The sequence below is a fragment of the Leopardus geoffroyi genome, chromosome C1, assembly GCF_018350155.1.
Source record: "Leopardus geoffroyi isolate Oge1 chromosome C1, O.geoffroyi_Oge1_pat1.0, whole genome shotgun sequence".
In the NCBI taxonomy this organism is placed as follows: Eukaryota; Metazoa; Chordata; class Mammalia; order Carnivora; family Felidae; genus Leopardus; species Leopardus geoffroyi.
Window position 1 is genome coordinate 193,918,207 of NC_059328.1, and position 17,266 is coordinate 193,935,472.

At 42.3% G+C, this 17,266-nt stretch overlaps 1 protein-coding gene across 8 annotated transcripts in view; it reads right to left on the reverse strand.

The window, feature by feature from the left end:
- The window catches only part of LOC123599386 (gamma-crystallin A), a 30,914-nt gene extending 15,873 nt beyond the window's left edge, over positions 1-15,041 (reverse strand). For 4 of the 8 annotated variants that reach the window (XR_006713128.1, XM_045480995.1, XM_045480994.1 and 1 more), the window contains exons 1-6: positions 14,915-15,041; positions 12,196-12,325; positions 10,333-10,414; positions 8,194-8,276; positions 6,523-6,610; positions 6,039-6,110 (exon numbers count right to left, since the gene is read on the reverse strand). Coding sequence is in view for 7 of the 8 variants with exons in the window: in XM_045480995.1 (XP_045336951.1) it covers positions 6,039-6,110; positions 6,523-6,610; positions 8,194-8,276; positions 10,333-10,414; positions 12,196-12,236 (366 nt within the window). In the remaining variant the exon portion in view is untranslated. Of the gene's footprint in view, positions 1-6,038; positions 6,111-6,517; positions 6,611-8,193; positions 8,277-10,332; positions 10,415-12,195; positions 12,326-14,914 lie in introns of those variants that run through there. The other 4 variants (XM_045480989.1, XM_045480990.1, XM_045480992.1 and 1 more) reach the window with 4 other exon arrangements.
- Between the last annotated feature and the right edge of the window lie 2,225 nt (positions 15,042-17,266).

Here is a 17,266-nt window from a genome sequence, read left to right on the forward strand (position 1 = left end):
CCAAAGTAAAAGTAGGGCACGTGGTCTGGAAAGACAGTTGGATCTGTCCAAGAAGTTTTTCAAATGTGCTTGGGATGGGGCAACATCGTATTTTCCAAACATTTTAATGTCTGTGAAGAGAAATGGCAAATTTCAAATAGGAAGAGTACTGGAAAATCCAGGACTCGACTGATTATATATCCTGTGGTAGAATAAACAAACAAACAAAAAATGGACAGAAGATTTTCAGCAGGCACTTCACAAAAGAAGAACGTAGAAATAGCTGCTCATTGATAATCAGAGGACTGAAAATTAAGACCACAATGTAAATTAAGACCTCAGCCACTTAACAGACGGACAAGCTTAAAAAGCCTGAAAGCAGCAAGCAGATGACCTACACTGCAGGTAGAAGTGTAAATTGGTACAACCATTTCAGAAAGCAATTAGACTTTATGTAGAGTTGAAGATGCACATCCCTATGACATAGCAGGTTCACACCTAGTTATAGACCACGCAGAAGCTCTTTCACTGAACACAAGGGCGGGGCGCCTGGGCGGCTCAGTCGGTTAGGTGTCTGACTCTTGATTTTGGCTCACTCATGATCTCACGGTTGTGAGATCAAGCCCCAAGTCCGGCTCTGTGCTGACAGCGTGGGGCCTGCTTGGGATTCTCTCTCCTCCGCTCTCTCTGCCCCTCCCCCACTCACATGCACTCTCTCTCTCTTGCTCTCTCTCAATAAAGAAAGAAAGAAACAAATAAATAAATTATTTTACTGTACACAAAGAGACATTTCACAGAAATCATCCCAGTGTCTATAATGGAAGAATATATAAATAAACGGTGGCATACTCTTCTACAGCAGAATACTATACGCAGTGAAAATAAACTGTGTGTAACAACAGGGATGAATTTGTGCAACATAGCGTTGAATGAAAAAAGGAATAAAACATTTGCTCTATTTACGAAGACTGTCTTTTATATTACTTATATCAAATTCAAAGAATATGCAGAAGTAAACGATACATTGATGAGACATGTATATGCAGTCAAGCTAGAAAGAAAGAAAAGAAAATGATAAACTCGTGATTCAAGATAGTGGAAGCCTGGAGCAAAAGGAAGGGTAGGGGCAGGGAGAGCTCCCAAACGGTTGATACGTCCAATTTCATCCACTTGGCGGATCTGTTGTTTGCTTGGCCTTTATACTTTCAACATTTATTGTGAGTATTCATTTGGACATCATGGACATTGAAAGCGTGGTTTTCAATCTCCCATCAAGAAGATCTGCCAATACTGAACTTTTGTATAAACGCAGTAGGTCCCTGTCTTTATCATGAAAACACTTTTTCATTCTTGTATGATTCAGGCTGGGTCAAGAAGAGAAGACACTTGGCGGATTATTGTGGTGAGTGCCTGAGGTTGGGGCTGCGAACGGGTCTGAGGGTGGAAGATGGGCCTGCTGCGGAGAAATCCGGCTGCTATCAGTGGACTCCGGGGGGTGGGGGGAAGGAGGCTGACCATCCTGAGTGTGCTGAAGGCCCCCCACCCTGTGCCAGCATCATGCACCTGATATGAATGGTCAGAACGACCTAGCAGGTTTGGGTAAGTGGAATCATGCATATTTACACATAGGGATATTGGGAATCGGGGAAGTTAATAACTTATCCAAAGTCACACAGCTGGTAAGGGACAGAGCGGGGACTGGACACCAATCTCTGAAGAGCATGCTTTGAACTTTGGATGCAGTTAAGCGATGGCGGGTCAGACCCTGGGGTGTGGCTACAGGAAGAGAGAAGGAAAGCAGAGAGGTTCCGATGTTCTCTACCACCTCTCCTCGTCTTTCTCCTGTCTCGGTTGCACTGATTTTTACTCTCTCTGCCTCCCTTTCCTTTTTTCCTCTTTCTCTGAGAAATGGAGCTGAGGAATGTTTTTATTGCTGGCTTACTTTGTTGAAGGCAGATTTATGCTCCTTTTTTTTTTTTTTTTTTTTTTAGTTTAAAATCAAGTAGGCTATTTTATATCTAAAGTAATTGTAAATAACTGTCATTGGTGTGAGACCTTTACTTGATTTTTTTTCTATAGGTCCAAGGCCCTCAGCAGAAAAATGGCTCCCTGTCATTAAATAACAGCTCCCTATCAAGAATAGAACCTGAGGATAATTGACAGAACAATACTGGGCCTATGATGCCTTTCTGTCACCAGGTGGCAGCAAATACTCCTGCAGAAAACCATCAAGCCTTTGCACAACCCACTATATACTGTAGCCAATTCTAGTGGCCAGAAATGTACATAATCTGATTAGTATTCAACAGGGCTTTAAGCTCTTGCTTGGGGAGGATTTTAGCTGTTGTCTAGGAGACATTTTATCCAAAGGAATCAAGGTTTATTCAGATAGGGGCGCCTGAGTGGCTCAGTCAGTTAATCGTCCCACTCTGGATTTGGACTCAGGTCACGATCTCCCAGTTGTGAGATGGAGCCCCGGGTGGGACTCTGCACTGAGTGTTGAACCTGCTTAGGATTCTCTCTCTCTCTCTCTCTCTCTCTGCCCCTCCCTGGCTTGCAAGTGTGCACGGGCTCGCTCTCTCTTTCTCTCAAAATAAATAAATAAACATTTAAAACAACTCAAAAAAGTTTATTCAGGTATATGCAGTAATTCCAGAAGAATCTTTGTCAATAACTTCTTTTGAACAACCTCATCTCCTAGTTAAATCAATTTTTTGAAATTATGTTAAACCTTGAAAGACTTTTATTTTTTTTTAATGTTTTTATTTATTTTTGAGAGAGAGACAGAGTGCGAGCAGCGGAGGAGCAGAGACAGGGAGACACAGAATCTGAAACAGGCTCCAGGCTCTGAGCTGTCAGCACACAGCCCGATGCAGGGCTCGAACTCATGAACCACGAGATCATGACCTGAGTCGAAGTCTGGCACTTAACCGACTGAGCCACCCAGGCACCCCTGAAAGACTGTTTTAAAATAGCTCTTCCACTTTAATCTTTGAAATGCTACATCTCCATTGAGGGTTCTACTAATTTTTTAAATAAGATGTGGAGGAGGTCCCTGAGTTGAACTGATATAAAGCCACAATAGAAAGGCCTGGGTGGGCATTCTTGCAGCTGGGAGGAGCTTGTGAGGTCCACAAGGGTAGAGGATCCTCAGACTTTTTATTGTAGCTCAAATGGTATCATACCCTTTGTGATCAGTTGGTGTCTAAAATAGGCAAAGTTTAGGGGCGCCTGGGTGGCTCAGTCGATTAAGTGTCCGACTTCAGCTCAGGTCACGATCTCGTGGTCCGTGAGTTCGAGCCCTGTGTCAGGCTCTGGGCTGATGGCTCAGAGCCTGGAGCCTGCTTCCGATTCTGTGTCTCCCTCTCTCTCTGTCCCTCCCCCATTCATGCTCTGTCTCTCTCTGTCTCAAAAATAAATAAACGTTAAAAAAAAATTTAATAAAAAAAAATAAAATAAAATAGGCAAAGTTTATATTGTGTTAATAATATATTTGGATGCTTGATGAGCTTTTTAATTTTTGAATATTTAGAGCAGTGGTTCTCAACTAGCTGTGATTTTGCTTCTGAAGGGACATTTGGCAAAGCCAAGAGACATTTCTGGTTATCACATTGGGGCAAGCTATTGGCATCTAAAGGGTAGAGGCCAGAGATACTGCTAGACATCGACAATGCACAGGACGGCCCTACACACACACCAAAGACTTATCTGGTCTGAAATATTGAGAAACCCTGGTTTATAGGAACATAGAGGAAATCAAATACCCAAATCCCAAGTACCAGAACCTTAACTATAGTTACTGAGGTTATGGTGTGCCCAGCACTAGGGTCTTTACTAATTCACCTCATTTCCCGCAACAATCCCATTTTCTTGTCCCAGTTTTTATGATGAAATTGAGGCTGAAGGAACTCAGATGACTTACCCAACACCACTCTGCCTGGAGCTGGTGGGGCATGGGTTCACACCCAGGCAGTCTAGCTTTCGAATCCTCATGCTTAACCCCTACACAAGCTGCCTTTCCTGTACAAACCAATAAATGAGCTGACAGATCCTGTAACAATAAATAGATGCAGACCTTTGAAGGAACGCCCCCTCCATGACCATATTATCTATTTCCCTTCCGAGTTGGTCATTATGTCGTCCATGTGCACATCTAGGCTTTTTGTTACTGGTCACCCATTGTCCATTGTGAGGATAGAGACTGTGTATAACCGAACAGAGAAGGTGCGTAATAAAGTCTCTTTACTGAAAAAGTGAAAGACCAGATGTATAGATAGAAATTGGTCAGCCTTCCTCTAAACAGCATGACTTCCTGTTCTGGCCCTTTGAAAGGAACCTGGCCTGAGCTACTCAGGCACCCATGTTTGCAAACCTTCTTAATTGATAACCCAGCCAAAACTAGAAAGGTTCACAGGGCCATCCCCTCCAGGATGTGATTTTTTTATATTTGCCCTTTGGCCATTCGAGTGAGACCAACCAATCAGTGCCTGATGACTGCCTAGCAGTTCCAAGGCACCGGAAGATAAGGAAAAACACAATGGCTAAAAGGAAAGGGTTAAGCTGAGATATTAATGTGTATGTGTTGGGCGTATTGGGGAAAGGGGGAAAGAGGGCAGCCTGAAAGGGAGAAAGCTGCAGGAAAAAAAAAAAAAAAAAAAAAAAAAAACCAGCAGGAATGAAGCATTATGGTTTGCTTGGCTCTCTAAAGAACCAAAAGGGTTGGGCTTTCTTTAAAAACCAAAAACAGCTTGGTCTCTGAGGAAAACTAGGCACAGAGTGGCTTTATCTCAACCAGGTGGAATGTCAGGTCCAGTACAAGATATAAAACCCATGGGAAAAGTAATCTTGCCTGATTCAATCACCATTATATCCCTTGCACCTACAACCATATTGAATGAATGAATGAATCAATCAATCAATCAATGTAGTTGAAGCTAGAGTGATCAGAGAAAAGGTACTGACTTCCTCTGTGATCAAGGGAACTTGAGTCTCAGAACTAGAGCCAGTTTACATATAGATTAAGGTGATGGGACAGTGGGATTCAAAGTTACAACACTTCTTAGTAAATGCTTGATTTTTTTTCCTTTTTTTCTTTCTTTTTGTAAATGCTTGACTCACAAGCTGGACATGGTGAGTTCTTGATTTGCTGTATGGTCTGCAGGTAAAGAACGGGGCGGGGGGGGAGGGGGGGCTTTTCTGTGACCATAGCCCTGCCCCTGCCCTGGCCTCCCTGCCAAGTGCTGGTGGGGACATCTACAGTGATCGTGTGAGCAGAGGGCTGGGTATGTGGGTGTGGGTTGTCCCTCACTCCCACTGCACATCCCCCTTTCCTCATCCATTTTCTACATGTATCTAAAGGTAAACGGATAGGTAGTTCACATCTAAATAGCACCTCGTGTTTAATGCTCACTAAATGTCCATACATCCATAAGTAGCAAAAACTGAATTGGCTGTAAAGACCATTCACAATTCTAAAAAAAATAATTTTTTTTTAGATCAGTATATGGAAGAGATCAAAGAAGGCAAGGACCGAAGGCTCTGTAGAAGAGGTGTCAGAACTCAGGTCACTGGAATTGTGATAATTGCCGCGTCTACTGTTGTGATTAAAGGACTCTCGCGGGAAGAAGTGTGGCAGCAGCAAACTACAGAATGTATCACGAGAACAAACCTTGCACATCTTGCCTGAGTTCTGGATGGTCTGGTGCACCATGCAAGGGGAGTTCTTGGGCTTGCCAAACGTGCATTACAGAGTAAGCGAGAGATTCTGTTCACCAGAGACAGAGGCATAATCTAGACTCAGAGCCTGGCGACCTGTTTGCTGCCTCTACTTAGCCTTACGCAAAACACATTTGTCCTTATGAACACAGCCCTCACGTGAGGAAAGCGTTTTACAAACCTTTATGAGCCAGGTAAGACGTGGTCCCCTCTGGTTTTGTATGTTTCGATTAACAACTGCTATTTCATGCAGTTGACAATGTTAAAAATCCATTATAAATGTATAAAAATAAAGAAATCCTCTCTAAAATTTCCTCTTATTGATAGTCTCGGGTCTCCCCTACCTTGGTGGCCCCAGAATTGGTAGAAGAATCGGCTCCATACATTTTAAAGACTTCCTCAACTGGGAGACTGTTCTGTTAAAAAAAACAACAGAACCAACAAATGTATTATCATGTCATGGTTTTTCTTTTATTACGACACAAAGCAATTGTAGCTCCAACATGTACAGCATCATGCCTGGATAGCATGGGCACTAAATAAGTAATTTCTGAATAAGCAGGTAAATCAGAATCACCTGTATCCAATTATTGATGTCTTTCATTCTGTTTTTTTTTTTTTTTTTTGCCTTTTAAATGAAGGTTTTCACAATACCATATAGGCATAAAAGACTTTTTACTGTATCTTTAAAACCGGTACATTTAATATTAGTAAACCTTAAGCATTTAGGAAGAGCAGTTGAAAAATAAAATAAATATGCATTAATATCAAAATGCACATAAGTAAATATAAAATCCCCATATATGCAAACAGTGTTCTTTACCTTACCATTAAGATTCCAGCGTAAGATGATAAAATCATTGCTTCTCTTTCTTTCCGGTTTGGATATGTGGGTCTGCCATGAAATGGCATTTTCCTAAGGGGGAATAGGAGTAAATAACAATGGAAGGTTTATTTTTGGGTTTTTTGGACATCTATTAAGTTTATAATAATAATCCATAAGTAATCTCCAATGGCCATGTGTTATGCATCTATTTACAAAATTAATGTGGTGAATCTGCTCTCAGTAAAGTACACACTTAGAATTCTGAATCTTCCAACAATGGTGATGAATTTGACTTCGTTGGTCCATATTTTCACAGCTAGCAACCATTGGCCACTATGGTGGACACTTAATGGTTTTGCCAACCCATATCCTCTTCCCCTTCTTGATGGGGGGAACTGCTTTACCCACTGTAAGCCTATGTGCTTCTAGGGAAGCCATGAACACCCCTAGATTCCAAGGGTAAAACACTGTGGACTAAGCTAGTCAGTGTATTCCATGCCCCCCACCCTCCACCTCCAGACAAAGCAGGGGCTGAGGCACAATTGAGACACAATCCTGTGATTTTTTAAAAAAAATCTATTCTCCTTTGGACTGGATGTTGCAATAAAATGGGCTGAAATTAAGAATAATGTCCACCCAGGGGAAATAGTCCAGAAGTAAATCCTGATGACACGATTTGAGTTTTGAATTAAGCCCTGCCTAATGCAGACCGACTCATGGACTTTTCAAACACAAAGTTAATAAATTCCTTCTTCCCTCCTCTTTTGGGGGCTGAGGCTTAAGTCTGGATTTTCTGCCTATTACAACTAAACCCTAACTGATACAGCGAGCCAGGACAAGGTATGTGTTCTAAGGCATGGAACAGAAAAAATAACTGGCCTCTGGAATAAGCTATTCAATCCTGTCTTCATTAGTTCCTTATTTTTAATCAGTTGAGTGGGTCTGCCTGGCAAACATGGCAGAAAATACCAATAATCCTGGAAAGGATTGACACAGCTGTAATTCAAACACCTCAGCCCAGGTAGATATTTAGCTACATGCTTAAGAAATTGTGTTTGATAGTCCTTAGAAAGAGCCTTTACCCACAGAATTGACCGTTTTAAAAATCATGGCATGGGCACAGTAAAGTATGGTCCATATTTCTAAGACAGAACATTATGTGGGAGAAGGATCTTCATCTGACAGAAACCAATGCGTAGATACAAAATATACAAACAAGTATATGAATTCTCCAAGTTGACAACTACAGGGTTTCTTCAGGTTTCTAGCTGGAAAGGGATGGATACTCACCCTGCAGTGTTTTCAATGTTTTTTTTTTAACGTTTATTTATTTTTGAGAGAGAGAGAGAGCGTGCGTGTGAGCAGGGGAGGAGTGTGAAAGATAGGGACAGAGGATCTGAAGCAGGTTCTGTACTGACAGCAGTGAGCCCGAGGGGGGCTTGAGCCCATGAACTGTGAGATCATAACCTGAGCCGAAATTGGACCCTCAATTGACTGAACCACCCAGGCTCTCCACCTTGCAGTATTTTCAAATCAGAGTGCCTCGTGGTGGATGATGCCAGATAGAAGTTTTCTCTATCACTACTCATAGTCATACATTTGAAAGAAAGAAAGAAGAAAGAAAGAAGAAAGAAAGAAAGAAAGAAAGAAAGAAAGAAACCATTTCCACTTACACTTTCTCCCACTCCAGCCAAGTGAAGTCTTCCAAGTGATCCAGCCATTGCAAAGCAACACTGATGGCCAAGTCATAGTGTGCCTGGGAGCGGGAAGCAGACAGAAAAGGGATGGGCTTAGACACTGGCCAAAGCACTCCCTGGACCGAATGACAATGGCACTGCTAAGCCTATTCTACTACATTGTCACATCCACAAAGGTGAGGATCATCAGCTATGTCCAGTAACCTGATTCCCAGACAGAAATATTTAGGGATCTTCAGTCATTACATTTACCTCTCACTAGAACTGATTTTTGTTTTTGATTTATGGTGACAGGAAAAGAAAGGATGGATTCCTGGAAGGAAACTGGGAATCAGGGAATCTGGGTTCAAATCTAGGTATTGCCAACAACTCATGGTATATCTTCGGGTAAGCAATTGATGTTTTCAGCACCTCACTGTCCTCAAATTTTAACATAGAGAAAAGTGAAGGTGGGGGGAAGAGGGCCTCAGAGAACAATTTTGAATTCTGTGAACAGAACGTCAGAAATGTGCTCCCAGGGGCACCAGGGAAGTGGTGTGTCCACCTGGGGTGTCACGGAGATCCTGGGAGGCTTCAGAAAGAGGGCCCTGGTGGAGCTGGGGCTTGAAGTATGAGGAGAATTTCGACAGGTGGAGGACTCAAGGGTGGAGGGACCAGCATGAGCAAAGGACTAGAGGTAGACCCCAATGAGTGGCTTGCTAAGAGTCTAGTATGCAGGAAAAAGCTGAGGAGCACTTCAAATGTTCATTCCTTGCCTGCTGACCATCTTTTCCTGGTAATTTCTAAGCATATTCACCTTGTCCCCATCCAAATATTCTTTCCCCTCTCTCTACCCTGCCCCCCTTCAGAAAAGGGAAGGTTGGTTTTGTTTTTGGGGTTTTAGATGGGTTCTAAGGTTCTAACCTTTTCAAAACAATGTACAGTTGACCCTTGAACACCCAGGGGTTAGATGCACCCACCCCTGCAGTCTAAAATCTGTGTACTGTGAATAGCCTGCTAGGGACTGGAAATTTTACCAGTAACATAAACTGTCAATCAACACATATTTTATATGTTGTATATATTATATATTGCATTCTTATAATACAGTAAGCTAGAGAAAAGTTGATTAAGAAAATCATAACAGAAAATACATTTACAGTATTGTACTGTATTTATTTAAAAAATTCTGTGCATAAGTGGACCCACACAGTTCAAATCTGGGGTCAAATCAAGGGTCAACTGTACTTACTTCTTCCAGTGACTAAACAAAACCAGAGAGTGAACAACAACAGCAAAAAGAACTGTGATTGGTGGTTGAAACCTAATGGAAAGGTTGATGCAGGACTAGCTGTGTGGGCGTGGCCTGTTTGCTCATTACAAATACAAATTCCCCAGCCACGCACCCCCAACTTCCGGAATCAAAAGGGCCTTGCGATGAGACCTCATTAAAGTTTGAAAGCACTTATCTGATCGATTTAAGTTCCCCATTTAACATGTGCACAGAGATGTACTTTAGAACACCAGGCCTCACTGCTTATTCAGCTCTAGGGAAGTCAGGCAGGGACGGAGGGTAGGGCAGGGACACATCCTTTCTTCCTTAATAGTGCAAACAGGTAAGCATAAAGAAGCTGAGGATTTACTAATTTCTTGTGAATTAGGCCTTTACATAATTTCCGTGAAGGGAACTGTCATTACAGAACATGAATCTGAACTTCAACATTAACAATGATGAAGGATTTTGATTATTCCATTCTTTGGTTTTCTCCATGAATGCAAACGGTAAGTAAGTAAATAAGTAAGTAAATAAATAAATAAAATTAGAGAACTGCGTAACTTATTTTGTCAAAAAAATTGTTGAACAACATGTACGTAACGTTTAACTTTGCATCCATTTTGCTTTTTAATCTTTTCTAGGAGAGAAATAGCCAAGAGCAAAGAGTCTTATAACTTGGACTTTCTCGTTATTTTTGCTTTCAGTGTAATGAGTCGAAAAGACCGTGTGGAGGACTCTAGGATGAGGACACTATGAGAGGATCAAGATTAGGCTTATTTAGGGTATACATTAGGTCCTAGCTCTGTCCCCTGAACACAAAAAAACACAAATGTGACTTGCGTCGGCATGCCTTTCTTTACCATATCATCTAGAAAGGTGAGTTGCCTTCTTCCTTTTGGGTCAAATTCATTTTCCCGAAGTCTGATGCCAATATAATCTCCCCTTAAAAGCAAGAGAGCAGCATTGAACCATTGGGAAGGAGAGGGGAGCTCAGTTTGCCGAAGCGCGCTCTTTCCAGTGCCTCCCCTCCCCCACCAAAACCCAAGAGCTCTGGTAGCTCAGCTAATATTCACTTTGAGTTAAAAGGCAATTCTGCAACGGTGCAGATTTAAATGTTCAACCACTATGAGCTTACCTCACATTTATCTAAAAATAAGATTCCCGTAGTCGGAACAGGATTCATGGGAAAGCAGGAGGCGGGGCTGCGTCACAAATTCCCACACGCCGAAAAGGTTTTACAAAACCCAAAGGATTGAGATTCACTGTTTAAAACAAAGATTCCCTTGCTGCCCGTGTTAAACCCAGGCAGAAAGTCCACAGCTGAAAAATTCCAGCTTTGTGATATTCTGTATGGATGTATTCTCTCGCCCTAAGGCCCCTTTTCCCCCATTAGAAAGCAAATACCCTGAGGAGGAGTTATACAGAAAAGCGTACCAGAAATTCCACTTTTAGTGTGTCCTGTGCGATCCTTCCCTACCAGTGATTTTAATGAGGGGTGCTGGCAGGAAAAGAGAAAGTGGTTTACCGCCCCCCCCCCCCCTTCCAGCCCCCCAGGGAGAAGAGCCAGAGGGACCTGATAAGGAAAAAGGATTCTGGCTCCCCGGGTCTATCTGCACACTTTTACATAAGGCCAGTTCTGTTTTCAAGGTCTTTACCAAGCACTATGGGCAAGTTACTGTGGGGGGTGGGGTGGGGTGGGGTGGGGGCTGGGGGTGGTAAGTTTGTGTCTGGTTTCTTAAAGTTCTGAGTCACTAGGCTAAGATTTTAAAAAAATTCAAAAATTTTTGCTTTCTACTTCCAAGGCAATTTATTTAAAGTAGCTTAAATGTATTCTTTAGATATAAAATTATACTTATATCAGTTTTGAAATGCCAGTTTTACATGGAGGAATTGACATTCCTGATAATAGGTTTTTATTATTATTATTATTATTATTATTATTATTATGTTGGCTTCCAAGCCCATACATGTAATTATGTGTAGTCCTACATATTTTATATCGATATTTCTTAAGGACTTGTTAAAACATAATTATCTTAATAGGTAGAGAAAGGACATTGGATGAAGACTGTGATAAGGTCTTTGATAAAAAGGATATTATTGTTGTGCCTATAATATATATGAAACAGAACAGCCTTTTCTCCCCTTTTCATATGGTCTGTGATTTTCACCAACCTCTTAACAAAGTACCAAATCATAGAAAAGCTACCATAGGAGAAAAAAGATTTTTCCATGGGAGAACTTGGCTTTTTTTTTTTTTTTTTTTTTTAAGTTCAAATGGCAAGAACAAGGAGATGAATTATTTAGTTGATAAGACTAACAATGAAAGAGGCAGGCTACACTTATAAATGTACCTTTGGGCACATTTTGCAGAAATCTCGCCTGTGTTCCTGGCAGGGCCCTTTCAAAGGCACACCCTGTCCAGTAGAGGCAGCCTGGCCTGGGGGTTCAGCTGTCATGTTCCAGAATGGGGATGCCTCGGATGTGCAGTTCACGGTCTTGGCAGAAACATCTCTCCCAAGAGAGTCAGCATCCTGCTTTGCACCACATGTGAGGCTTCTCAGGCAGGAGGCAGAAGCCAGATCATCTAGCTTTCTCCTACAGTGCAGGAATCCATTCTTCTCTTAGATTTTTACCCTCTGCCAATATCCAAACCATCCATGACCTGAAACCCACCAAATGCCGAGTGTAATGAACGAAAGCTTATTCTCAATCATACTTACAGGAGTTTTTTCATTTCCTTCTTTAGGAGCTTTCTTTCCATGATTAAGGCTTGTCCAGATGAGCAGATAGCTGTAGCTTACACTGCACCTGATATCCTTGGGGAAGAGTCAGCCTCTTTGAGCCTACAAGCTACAGCAGCAAATCAGAGAGAATTTGAGTTAGGGATGCTATCACTCCAAATACCAGTCATGGAGTCCTAGACTCTGGAAGGGATCCGGGAGTGTGCAGAGCTCAGGCCGCTTATCCAGCCGGTTCCAGGTTGGAATTAAACTGGCTTGGGCGTGGGAGGGCAGTGCATTGTACCTTGAATTTGCCTGACACCTCTTATTCTTTCCAAGTTTCCCAACATTCACCATTTACTTATCCTTGCAATAAATAAGCAAGTAAAATAGTCATGGCTCATGTAATAGTAGATGAGACTGTTTGGACAGAAACATCCGAACATGCTGTGATCTGAACATGTGAGTTCTGTGTGCATTCCACATAGTGACTCCCAGTGAATCCACCTTGGTACAATGGCTCATAATGGAGTTTTCTATAGAACCTGTGTACAACTTCCTATGGCCGGTAGGTCCTGGAAAGAATACATCATCATGGCAAAGGTGAGGCCATGTCTTCAATTCTTATCTCCACATTGAACCAGAAACCAGAGTTTAGGTGATGGCATCAGAAGGCATTTGAGGTCACAAAAAGGAGTTTATTAAAAAAATCATCACTTTTAAATGGGACATCTAAGGAGAGGTATAAGTAGAATATCAACTATGTCCACAATGTTTTATTTCTTAAACAAGATGGAAAGCAAATTGTGATGGTTACTTTTATGTGTCAGCTTGGCTGGGCCACTGTGCCCATATATTTGGTCAAAAATTATGCTGGGTGTTTCTGTGAAGGTATTTTTTGTATGAGCTTGACGCTTAAATCAATCAACTTTGAGTTGAGCAGATTACCCTCCATTATGTGAATGGGCCTCATCCAATCAGTTGAAGGCTTGGATAGAAGAAAGATTGATTCCTCCCAAATAAGAAAAAATTCTGCCAGAAGAACTCTCCTCCGAGTCTCCAGCCTGCCAGCTACCCCTTCAGATTTTCGACTGGCCAAGCCACCACAATCATGTGAGCCAATTCTTTACAGTAAATTTCTCTTGTACATGTATATACATTATACATATATACATATATGCTCTGTTTCTCTGGAGAACCCTGAGAACAAATATAAAAAAATGTTAACATTTGTTGACTCTGGGAAGATGAATCTATAGGTGTTCATCATATTACCTTCTGTGCTTTTGAAATTGTGCATGTGTTTTTAAATTGCCACTCTAAGTACGGTTTGAAGAAAACTTTAGAAACTTCTGGGAAAAACTGTAGTCTGTAAACTACATTAAACATGATGCTTGATTTGATTCAGCTCTCTAACAATAAGTAGAGAGAAGACAGGATGTCCTTAATTTACATGAATTCTTCACCAGACCAAATTAATGATTTTGGACCATTCTTGCTGCCACTGCATCTGCTTCAGTCTTGGATGGGATGTGGAAAAGATAAAAGGGGGGGAACAAAGTAGGAACATTCCACAGGAAATGAATGAACTGTATAGACAGTAATATAGCTCTCTAGGAGAGTCAAGTGGGAGAGAATACTATAAGCCAGAGAGGGGACCTCATAACCGAGAGAAGGAAAAGCACTGGACGGGGGAGGCCAGATGCCAGGATGTAGTGTCTGCTGTACCACTGACTGACTGGCATGGCTGTGGCCAAGCTTCTTGGGTCTTCTGCATTCCAGTCTCAGGTGTTGTCTAAAAAATGATGAGCCTGGTTAATATCACCAAGAGCATTTTTCACCCTACCACTCGAAACTTCATAAAGGCTAGCACAAATTATGATTCTTCTAATTCACTGAGTTGGAAACGCATTTGTCGGCCGAACATTTGTCTTATTTCAATTCGTTCACAAGGGGGCAGATAGGCTCCCTTAGCTTTGATGCTTTTTTAAAAAGCAAAAGACAGCGTTTGCTTTAACCCATTCTTGTTTGTAATTCTGAGCCAGCCCTTAGAATTTCAGACTTAAATTATAAAATATGCATTTCTTGCCCCCTGTGATAACTTCCCCTTGGACCACCCTCCCCAACGCCATTCAACGTGGCATAATAAACAAAGGTTTAAATCTTAAAAATATGAGCGAGCCTCACCCCCAGGAGGTCCAAAGACCTAGTAAGGCTATCAGCTAGCTGTGTCACCTTGGACAAGTGAATTTATCTCTCTGTGTTTTTCTGTTTCCTCTTCTTGCAAAACAGTCATTGAATGATTGGAGAGGTCCCTTCTAGCTGTAGAGTTCAGTGACTTCGTACATTGAGTAGCTCTGTGTGGTCGAAAGGGGGCCATTTGCATAGACTATTTGGTTTAAATTTGAATTCAGCCAGTCATTCTTCTTTTCTGTCTACAGAGCTTTAACAAAAACCAAGACTCTGGCTGGAAATACACACAAAGGGTCTAATGGAAAGATGTTAGCTGTCTCAGGCATTAGCTGTTTCATAGAAAGAAACCCCCCAGAAGTCACAGCCCACATACTCTGTAAGAATATCATGCCCTGAATATCTGTAAATATCTGTATACTCCATGCAGATCCCCTCCCTGCACCCCTATAGCTATGATACAGGACTCTCAGATTGTGTTCTATTAGGTGCCCAGCCCTTAATAAATTCCCCTTTCAGAATCTCTTACCAACCAGAGACGGATTCTGGTGCTTTTGTTCTCTCCCTGCTTCTGGAGGCGTGCTGGAGCATTGAACATCATCGTCTTGGGCTGGTGCTCACAGACATCAGGAAAACACATGCCTTTTTTTTTTTTTTTTTTTTTTTTTTGGTTGCTAGGAAACAATGACTGAATGAAAATAATTTGTTTTTACCCATCCCCTCCCTTCCTCCAACCCCTGCCATCCTGCAGGGGAAAGAATGTCATATATTTAGACAGGGTTGTGATCCTGACCTGGAGTTCACGTATCTTTTTACCTGAACAGGCTTCGGTTTCCCACCTAAATGATTAATCGGAAAGCCTAGAGGATGCAAGAAGTCCCCCTCCCCTCCCCCAGGGTTTTTTATAGCACTTGGCTGCAGACCCAGGAGTCAACTGACTGAGCAGGGATTTCTGGGGAACGTCTGCCCCGAAGCATTCAGGGTGATTCCACCTGATGACAGTGCGGTGGGAGTCCTGAAGAACCATCACCTTGGTGCAAGGCATCACCATATCCCCCCTGCTAGGGGGTCTCCCTGCTCACACACTTGTCTCTTCATCCTGAGTACTTCTTCCCCTGCTTCAGGCTTGCTCACAGTTTCCCACCGCTCTTAGCGGAAGACCAAAACTTGCCACGGCCTGTGTGCAAGTCTCCCCCATACTCCTGGACAGAGCAGAGTTTGTTCTGGCCCACTGACACCTGGGCGTCTGTTATCAGGAGCACTTCCACTCCTCCCCACCGACCAAGTCTCTTGGTTACTTGATGTCTCAGGTGTTCTATGAGTGACAGTAAAAACTCTAGATCTGGACTTTTCGAGAATAGTTGTTCACTCCACAATGAATTTATGCTCTATCCAGACCTTTCCAGGCTTTATGAGCCTAAAGTTTATACAGTTTGAATTTTATGCAATTTAAGAAAAAAATGGTAAAATTGTGAATACAAAATCGAGTGTTTTTTAGAACCCTTGGTCACAAGTTTCACTTTTTTTTTTTTTTTTTTTTTTTTTTTTTTTTTAGAGAGAGAGAGAATCTTAAGGAGGTTCTATGTCCAACACAGAGCCCCACACGGGGCTTGATCCCATGACCCTGAGATCATGACTGAAATCAAAAGTTGGATGCTCAACCCACTGAGCCACCCCAGGTGTCTCAAGTTTTACATTTCAAAGAGTTGACAAATACCACACATTAAAAATATACAAAAAAAATCACAGTATTAATATTAACTTTTTTTTTTTTTTTTAATTTTTTTTTCAACGTTTATTTATTTTTGGGACAGAGAGAGACAGAGCATGAACGGGGGAGGGGCAGAGAGAGAGGGAGACACAGAATCGGAAACAGGCTCCAGGCTCTGAGCCATCAGCCCAGAGCCCGACGCGGGGCTCGAACTCCCGGACTGCGAGATCGTGACCTGGCTGAAGTCGGACGCTCAACCGACTGTGCCACCCAGGCGCCCCTAATATTAACTTTATTATTAACTGACATGCCCTAAAAATTCTTCTTCTTTTTTTTAACATAATACTTTTTGATTACTTCTTAATATGACCGAGATTTTGGGGTCACCTGGGTGGCTCAGTCAGTTAAGCGTCTGACTTCAGCTCAGTTCGTGAGTTTGAGCCCCGTGTCGGGCTCTGTGCTAACATCTCAGGGCCTGGGGCCTGCTTCAGATTCTGTGTCTCCCCTTCTCTCTGCTCCTCCCATGCTCATGCCCTGTCTCTCAATAATAAATAAATGTTAAAAAATGTTTATTTAAATACGACTGAGATTTTATAATATTATTTTCTATTGAGACATTAGAAAGAGAATTCAGTCTTGCCTCTAGTGTGGCTGTTCACAATTATTTTTAATTGTAAATAAAATACTAGAATAAACTAGAATTTGTTTTTCAGCTTACTGACTCCTGTTGGTGATGCCTACTCTATAACGTTTGCCTCAGTTTTTTGCTCCCAAGATGCTCCTTGCCAGAGGGCAAGCCCTGGAGAACTCCAGCCTTGACCTTGCTAGGTCTGTTCACCTCTGCCTCCCTTCCCCTCTCCCTATCACCACAGCTGAAGTCACTGCAGCTGGTCCAATAAGACTAAGATCTATCAATTGCAGTGCTCTCCTCCCCAGCTTCAGTCCTGGAAAACCCAGATAGGGTCTCGGTGCTCAATGGACCAACAGGGATTGCTTGTTGCTAAGACCCAGCATTGGCGGAGGTAATGGTAGCAATATGCCTTGCACCAATGCCAGGGCAGCCACCAGGAGGGCATGGAGGGTGGTGCCTAGGCTGCCTAGGTTGCCTCTGCTCACTTCCCCCATGGGGAACTAGTGCAACCTTTGAAGAACCCAAGAAAGTGAGGAGCC